The sequence below is a fragment of the Physeter macrocephalus genome, chromosome 13 (genome assembly GCF_002837175.3).
Source record: "Physeter macrocephalus isolate SW-GA chromosome 13, ASM283717v5, whole genome shotgun sequence".
In the NCBI taxonomy this organism is placed as follows: Eukaryota; Metazoa; Chordata; class Mammalia; order Artiodactyla; family Physeteridae; genus Physeter; species Physeter macrocephalus.
Genome location: NC_041226.1, coordinates 16,227,095 through 16,236,138, shown reverse-complemented (window position 1 = coordinate 16,236,138; position 9,044 = coordinate 16,227,095). Strand labels below are relative to the sequence as shown.

Below are 9,044 nucleotides of genomic sequence, written 5' to 3'. Positions count from 1 at the left end.
CTATTTATAATAGCCAGGATATGGAAGCAACCTAAATGTCCATCAGCAGAGGAATGGATAAAGAAGATGTGGAACATATATGCAGTGGAATATTACTCAGCCATGAAAAGGAACGAAATTGGGTCATTTCTAGAGACATAGATGGACCTAGAGACTGTCATACAGATTGAAGTAAGTCAGAAGGAGAAAAATATTGTATATTAACACATGTGGAATCTGAAAAAATTGGTGTAGACTATCTTATTACAAAGCAGAAATAGAGACACAGACGTAGAGAACAAACATATGGATACCAAGGGGGAAAGCAGGGGTGGGATGAATTGGGAGATTGGATTGACATCTATTGATACTATGTATAAAGAAGATAACTAACAAGAGCCTACTGTATAGCCCTGGGAACTCTACTCAGTGCTCTGTGGTGACCTAAGTGAGAAGGAAATCCCAAAAAGAGGGGCTATATGTATACACATAGCTGATTCACTTTGCTGTACAGTAGAAACTAACACAATATTGTAAAGCAACTATACTCCATTAAACATTTTATTTTAATTAGAAAAAAAAAATCTTAGTCATTGTGTTGCAATGATTCTGCTTCAGATGGTATATGATGTTCAGTTTGTTGTATTTTTCAGGAGTCGTACTCCTCGGGTATCTGTTTTGACGCGTGAGTTCACATTCCTTGTGCCCATTGGCCCCTCTGTCTGGTAACTTGTATTAGGAAAGAGCTGAAGGTTGGGGACCGTCTCAGCATAATTATTTTTATTTTTTTATTTTAATTTTTTTTTAAAGAAGATGTTGGGGGTAAGAGTTATTTATTAATTTATTAATTTATTTATTTTTTGCTGTGTTGGGTCTTCGTTTCTGTGCGAGGGCTTTCTCTAGTTGTGGCGAGCGGGGGCCACTCTTCATCGCGGTGCGCGGGCCTCTCACTATCGCGGCCTCTCTTGTTGTGGAGCACAGGCTCCAGACGCGCAGGCTCAGTAGTTGTGGCTCGCGGGCCTAGTTGCTCTGCGGCATGTGGGATCCTCCCCGACCAGGGTTTCGAACCCGTGTCCCCTGCATTAGCAGGCAGACTCCCAACCACTGCACCACCAGGGAAACCCTCAGCATAATTATTAATAGCACATTCTTGTCACTTTCAAAAGTATCCTGGCTTGGATGACGTATTATAATTTCACTCTTGTTGAAAGCTAAGATCCAGGGTGTGTTTTCCTCAGTAAGTTTAACATGAGTGGAGATGATGAGCCTGGGCACAGAGAGTCTCAGGAACCGTGAAACGCTTTGACCAGGCAAATCCTCTGATCAGGGTACGTCGCCTTTCAGCTCCTGGGCAAGGCAGCATTGGGGGAGGCAGTCACCCTAGGTTGTCACCTGGGGCTTTGGAGATGGGGCGTGGATGAGTGAAGGCCCAAGGATCGCTCTTCAGCCGTTTCCTGTTTTCATCAGCTAACCTAATCCTACCCTAACTTTATACTATCTACATCTGGGTACTTGCTCCTGGGTTCTACTGAGGAGGCACTTATTGTCTCCACGCAACTCGAGGGAAAGGCAAGAACCGAACGTAAAATTTCCCCTCCCACTGAGTCCCTCCAGGCTGCCCTTGGCAGCCCTTTTCCTCAGTCTGTCCACCAGTTAAGGGTGGACTCTTTAGAGTCTTCCAGTTTTGTGTTATTTCTTGGAATCCATACTTCCATTCATTTTTTATAGTTTTGGGAGGAAGGCTATTTCTCATCTTGGATAGGAACCCAAGATTTCCCAGGGAATTACTCTGAGAATCTTGAAGTGTCTTTGAAGTTTAAAATATGTATCAGTTTATATTGTTTTCCTGTACTGATGTTTTGAGGCATAACATTTGATGAAGAAGGCAGGCTGCCTAAAAACCAATAATATTTGTGAAATGGTGAATATTCAGCATGATCTTATGAAGTCGACGGATGCAAAGTGCATTTTTATGTGTCTTATTTTACAGGTGAGGAAATTGAGTTGTAGAGAGATTAAATTATCCAAGCCAGTGATTTGGTGGTGGGAAGTCTTGGTTTTGGATAATATAACCAAATATCTTTTTGAAATAAATTCAGAGAAAAATAAAAAGGAATCATTCTAAACATGCTCTACTTCTAGTTCAGAAAAAATTTTTTAAATATTATTTAGGCCATCCTTGATCTACGTACCTGTTTCTTCTCTACTGAATGATGACCAGTGACTAGTCCTTGGCATTGGAATATTCGTTGTTCTGGCATTTTTTCTTTTTTTTTTTTTTTCCTGTAACCCTTCATTAGTTATTCCCTGGATCCACCTCCTCCTCGTCCCTATACTCTCGGCTCTTTCATGTTTCCCAGATTGACTCCAGAGTGTGTGCGTGGTTGGCAAAATTGGGGAAGGAGAAAGGAAGTTTAATAATGAATGCTGCGCCTCCTTTGCTTCTTTCCCTCACTTTCCAGTGGATTCACAAACACACACACAGCCCAGAGGCTGTCTCACAGAGCCCAGTGCCGTACTCTGAAACTGTTTGTTTAGTTTTTTCCATATTCATGATTTTACTTTTCATGTCTTGAAATTCTATCGGGAAGAAGAAACTAATTGCCTTCCAAACTGTCTGACGTATTTTTTGTACGATTTTTACTCTCTGGCAGAGTTATGGATGCCTCTTTAGGCTCCTCTGACAACGTTGACAAGAGGTGAGTTGACTGATGTGGGTGGTGAACGGTATTGGGAATGCTGACCGCAAAGGGAGGTCTCTTTCCATAAGAGACTGGAAGCTTCTCTAGGTAACTTTCTTTGGGGTCTAGATGGAAAAAGGAAGAGGTCATAAGTGGGAGAATCCTTACTCATAGTCTCTCTGTGACCTTTAGTAACTAGCAGCCAAAACTCTTAGGAAACTGTCAGAATGTCTGTGTGTGTGTCTCTGCTAGCATGGGCCAGGAAAGGAGAAGGATGGGGCAGAAAAGAGCAGCCCTACTCCATCTCGGCTCTGGCCCTCACCCTCCAGAGCTCTGCTACCATCTAAAGCTGGTGTCCCAACTGTGAACCCACCATCATATTGGAGAGAGCCCCTGCCTCGGTCTTGTTGTTCTTTGAACCATACTGAGGAACAGCAAAGGAGTACACAGTACAAGAAAAGTAGGGCTGCAGGGGAGGGAAGGATAATCAGGAAGTTAGAAGGGGCTGGAAGTTTGTAGATCTACAGGCTGAAGTTGAATTTTGAAGTAAATGCAACCTCAATGCAGTTACACATGAGAGTTAGGTTTAGAAATCAAGAATTGTACTTTTCTGGATTTGTCAGTCGTTTTGGACAGGCCTAAGGTCTTCATTACAACTAATAAAGCCCTATTTCTTGGGAAAATTGAAATACTGATTGCCAAGTAAGTAACTTCCATATAGATTTTAAGGGTTCAACCAGTTTACAAATTGAAGACTACTTGTAACTAATTAACTCTATGAAGTCATTTGGAGTTTGATCGTGTGTTTTTAATTCCTTAGAAATGACCCATATGAATTGACATCAGGAATCCATGACGGTGCCACCTATGAAAGGTGAGGTATATATTGAGGGGTGGGGGGCCAGGTGAAGTGAAGTGGAGAAATTTAGTCTCGGGATTATCCATGGCAATGCAGAATTTTCTGGACAGTGATCTAAAATTCTTTGTAAAAACATAGGAATTGCAGTGAGTTGTTATGTTTACTATATTTTTTAGATTCAAGGAATCCTTATTGTTCAGATAAATTCATTATATCACTATTCCATATAGACTATCACTAATGATAAATTTCTGCATACTAGTGAAGTAAAATAGAACAATTCTTGAGGGTCGATGATGGTAATAAAGATGTTAACTTTGGTAATTCATATGAATAAGTCAGTGTGAAGTTTGAAAGGAGGGAACTGTTGGTGGATCTCTCATCATTGGGAAGATAGGGTTTATACTGACGCATGAAGAAAAGGGAAAACTATGGAAAGTAAAGATATAGTGGTGCTGAACAGCACCTTCAATCAACTGGACCTAACTGACATTTATAGAAGAGCTTATTTAACAAGAGCGGAATATATATCCTTCTCAAGCTCACATGAAACATTCACCAGTATAGATCACATTCTGGGACATAAAACACACCTTAGCAAATTTAAAAGAGTAGGAATCATAAAAAATTTGCTGTCAGACCACAGTGGAGTTAAACTAGAAGTCAGTAACAGAAAGATAGTTCGGAAGTCCCCAAATACTCGAAGGTTAAACGGTGTACTTCTCAATAACACATGGGTCAAAGTAGAAGTCTCGAGAGAAATTTTAAAGTCTTTTGAACGAAATGAAAATGGAAATACAAACTATCAAAATTTGTAGGATGCAGCAAAAGCAGTGCTTAGAGGGAAATTTACAGCCTTGAATGCATATATTAAAGAAAGATCTAGAATCAGTAAGCTTCCAGCTTAGGAAACAAAAGGGAAAAAAGACCAATATAAACCTAAAGCAGAAGAAAAGAGATAATAAAAGAGCAGAAATCAATGAAATTGAAGGCAAGAAGACAGTAGAGAAAATCAACGAAGCCAAAAGCTTGTTCTTTGAAAAGATCAATAAAATTGATATCTCTTTGGCCAGGCTAACAGGAACAAGAGACAGAAGACACAAATTGCTAATGTCAGAAATGAAATGGGGGTTATCATGACTGATCATATGGACATTGAAGGGATAATAAAGGAATATTATGAACAACTCCAAGCCCACAAAGTTGATAGCTTACATGAAATGGAGTAATGCTTTAAAAGATACTACCAAAACTCATACAAGGAGGAATAGATCATCTGAATAGACCTGTATCTGTTAAGGAAATGGAATCAATACTTAAAACTTCCAAAACAGACACTAGGCCTAGACGGTTTCACTGGTCAATGGTCAACGTTCCACCAAACATTTAAGGAAGAAATGATGTCAATTTTCTAAACTGTTCCAGAGAATAAAAGCAGAGAGAACACTTCCTAACTCATTCTCTGAAGTCAGCATTACTGTAAACCAGACAAAAATGTTACCAAAAAATAAATAAAAGCACAGAACATAGAGGCAGACATTCTAAACAAAATATTGGCAAATTGAATCCTATAATGTATGTAAAAAATTATATACGCAGACCAAGTGGGATTTATCTCAGATAGGCAAGGCCAGTTCGATATTTGAAAATAGGTCAGTGTAATCCATCACATCAACAGGCTAATGAAGAAAAATTGATTGATGCAGAAAAAGCATTTGGCAAAATCTAACACTCATTCATGATTAAAAAAAAAAACTCTTGGCAAACTAGGAATAGAAGGCAACGTTCTCAACTTGATAAAGAACAGCTATAAAACCCCTACAGCTAGCATCATATTTGATGGTGAGAAACTTGAAGCTTTTCTGCGAAGACCAGGTACAAGGCAAGGATGTCCCCCCAATATCACTCCTTTTCAACATCATACTGTAAATCCTAAGAAGGATTATAGTAATGAGCAATGAGAAGGAAATAAAAGTATGCAGATTGGAATGGAAACAATTAAATGTCTTTGTTCACATATGACATTATTGTCTATGACGAAAATCCAAGAGAATCGATTAAAAAAAAAAAACTTTGGGGCCTAATAAGCTTATGTCCTGTAACCTTGTATAACTGCTTAATATACAAAAGCTGATCACTTTCCCATACACCAATAATGAACAGGAGGAATTTGAAATGAGAAGGACAACACCATTTAAATTAGAACCCCCCCAAATAGATTTATACCTAAGTATTTATCCAACAAAATGTACAAGATCTATATGAGGAAAACAAAAAAATTCTTATGAATTTAATGAAATAGCAGAGACTTTGTGTTCATGTGTAGGAAGCCTCAATATTGTAAAGATGATGATTCTTTCAAATTGTAGATTCAATGCAATCTGAATCAAAATCCCAGAAAGTTATTTTTGGGATATTGGCAAACTGATTCTAAAGTTTATGTGGGAAGGCAGAAGACCCAGAATAGCCAACACACTATTGAGAAAGAGTAAAGTCAGAGGACTGACAATACCCAACTTAAGTCTTAGTGTAAAGCTACAGTAATCAAGACATGTGGTGATGATTAAAGAATAAACAAATAGATTAAAGGAATAGAATAGAGAGCCCAGAAACTGGCCCACACAAATACAGACAACTGGTCTTTGATGAAGGAGCAAAGGTACGACAGTGGAGAAAGGATAGTTTTTCAACAAATCATGCTGGAACAACTGGACATCCACATGCAAAAAATAATCTAGACACAGGTCTTACATGTTTCACAAAAATTAAATCATACCACAGACCTAAACATAAAATGCAAATCTCTAAAACTCCTAGAAGGTAACACAGAAGAAAAGCTGAATGACCTTTAGTTTAGTAATGACTTTTAGATACAACACCAAAATCGAGATTACGAAAGAAAAAAAGTGATAACTTGAACTTCATTTGAATTAAAAACTTCTGCTTTGTGACAAGACCTTGTTAAGAGAATGAGAAGACAAGACTTCAACATATGAATTTTAGTGGGACAGTGTTCAGCCTACAATGTGGGACAAATGAGGAGAGATTCATATTTGGAAACGAGGGGAAGGCTAGCAGTGGCCTGGGAAGAGATGAGCCCTCAACAGAAGAGAATGGAGCTAACAGACCCTAGATCTGTCCCACACCCTCCAGAGCTCTGCCACTGCGTAAGGGTCCTCAAACCCAAACCCATGACGGCAGTGGAAGTGGCTGGAGCCATCACTGCCTCAGGCCTGCAGTTGTTGACCCTATGTGAGGGGCAGGAAAGATGACCAGGAGGGGTGAAAATAAGGAAGTGATGGAACTTGAGAGCCATGTAAAGTCTCATGTTTAATGAAAATGACATACCAGGTTCAATTTAGTGTTATATACATGAGTTTTTTAAAGATCAGCAAGTTCATAAGTATATAGTAATTGTAGCCATTTAAATGACAAAAATCAAGTCAGTCAATTACATGTGATGTCTGACAATGTACCTTTCAAATTCTTTAGCCCATACCTGAATGAATTGATTGCTGGTGGCTTCCTCGTGTTTCTGATATCAAAGTGTGAGATATAAAAGAATAAAGATATACATATAATTAATATACATATGCATATACATATTTCTATCAACACAAACACACACATGCTCACACACAGACATACAACACAGAGAGAGAGATTGAAATTTGTGAAATTTACTCTAAGGAGCATTCATGGCAATAAGAGTGTGTTTGACACTGTTTCTACGTCGAGTCACAGTAGGATCTGTAGGTAACTCTATCTGCTATGGGTCCAGTTGGAAAAAAGAGGAGCAAGTCATAAAAGGGATGCTTCTTTCTCTAAGTATGCTACCGCTACTTACAGGCCTAAGATGATCATTACCACCTTATATAAGGCCTCATTTCTAATAAAAATGACATAGCAGGCTCAGTTTTGTGATATATACATGAATTTTTAAAGATCAACCAGTTCAAAAGTTGTAGAGTAACTGTAGCTATTTGAATGAGAAAAAGTAAGTCTAGAATTATGTGTGGTGTGTGAACCATGCATCTTCTCAATCTTTCAGCACTGCCCCGAATGAATTGACATCAGAAACCTATAAGGATGGCAACAATGAAACGTGAGATATAAATGAATATTAAAGATAAATGTTTTATATGTACATGTATGCACATATATTTATATACTCTTATCAATATGAACACACAAACACCTATATAAACATAAATACCATGGAAGAAAAAGAGGTGCAATTTTCAAATTGATTCTTAGGAGTATCCATGACAATACAGTGTCTTTGACATTGTTATTAAATCTTCTCACTGTAACACCTGTTAGTAACTTTCTATTATTTTTGGATCTAGTTGGATAAAAGAGGAACAGGTCATAGAGGAATCCTTCCTCCTCCTAATAACTACCAGCCAATTCCTGAGTCCTGAACTTTTCTGATAGGGCAAAAACATTTATTACAAATGTATATAGAATCATTTCTGGGAAAAATGAGATATCAGATTTCAAATAATTGATTTACATGTGAATTTTCTAAGAGCCAACCAGTTTATGAGTTCAAGGGTAATTATAGCCCACCTGAACTAAAAAAGTAAAAGTCTAGAAGTCTTGTGGTATCTTATTTTGTCTGTTTTTAATCCTTTAGCACTGCCCCGAGTGAATGGACAGCAGCGTCCTCTGAAGGACTCTCCAATGCAAAGTGAGCTATGATGAATAAATATGTATGTAATATGTACACACACATATGTGCATAATATACATATACAGAGAGATTGAGATTTGAATGTTCACCTTTAGGAACAACCATGGGAATACAGAATTCCCTCGATACTGTTTCTAAAGTCCTCTCATGGTAAGGTTCTATATGTAACATTCTTTGTCTTTTGAACTGAGGTAGAAAAAGGATGAATAGGCCATAAAGGGGGTCTTTTTAATTCTAGTATTTGTCACCTTTGGTTGCTATGAGTGACACTCTGCTAGGCTGGGTAAGGGAGGAGAGAAACTTTTTTGGAGCAAGGAGGAATTGGCCGTGGGCAGGGAGCAGAGGAGGCTTCAGCCAAAGGATGGAGCTCGTAGAACCCAGATCACCCATGACCCTCCAGAGCTTTTCACCATGTGAAGCTGGTACCACAAACCCTCATCACATGGAGGGGCCCTGACTCAGGCCTGCAGTTACTCTACAGTGTCTGAGGGCCAAGGAAGACAACCATGATAGGGTGGGAGTCTGAGGATGATGAAGGGACTTGAGAAGCAGGAAATTATGTGGGGAAAGAGGGGTGTATACTTGCAAATTGAAGTTGAACTTGAAATGAATGCCACGCCAGAAGGCTGCTCTACGTTGGGTCAGATTCAGTAGTAAAGAACTGTACTTAACTCTTGAGTCATTAACTTTTTTTTTCTTTTTAAAAAAAAATTTATTTTTTTACACAACAGGTTCTTATTAGTCATCCATTTTATACACATCAGTGTCTACATGTCATTCCCAATCTCCCAATTCATCCCACCACCACCCCCCAACCCCCTGGCCACCT

The 9,044-nt window shown here is 38.7% G+C and overlaps 1 protein-coding gene across 1 annotated transcript in view; it reads left to right on the top strand.

Annotated features, from left to right (window-relative positions):
• The window catches only part of LOC102974106 (phosphatidylinositol 3,4,5-trisphosphate 3-phosphatase TPTE2-like), a 123,104-nt gene that overhangs the window by 43,363 nt on the left and 70,697 nt on the right, over positions 1-9,044 (top strand). The window contains exons 4-7 of the mRNA XM_055089673.1: positions 2,634-2,678; positions 3,481-3,534; positions 7,571-7,624; positions 8,159-8,212. Of these exons, the coding sequence (XP_054945648.1) occupies positions 2,634-2,678; positions 3,481-3,534; positions 7,571-7,624; positions 8,159-8,212 (207 nt within the window). The remainder of the gene's footprint in view (positions 1-2,633; positions 2,679-3,480; positions 3,535-7,570; positions 7,625-8,158; positions 8,213-9,044) is intronic.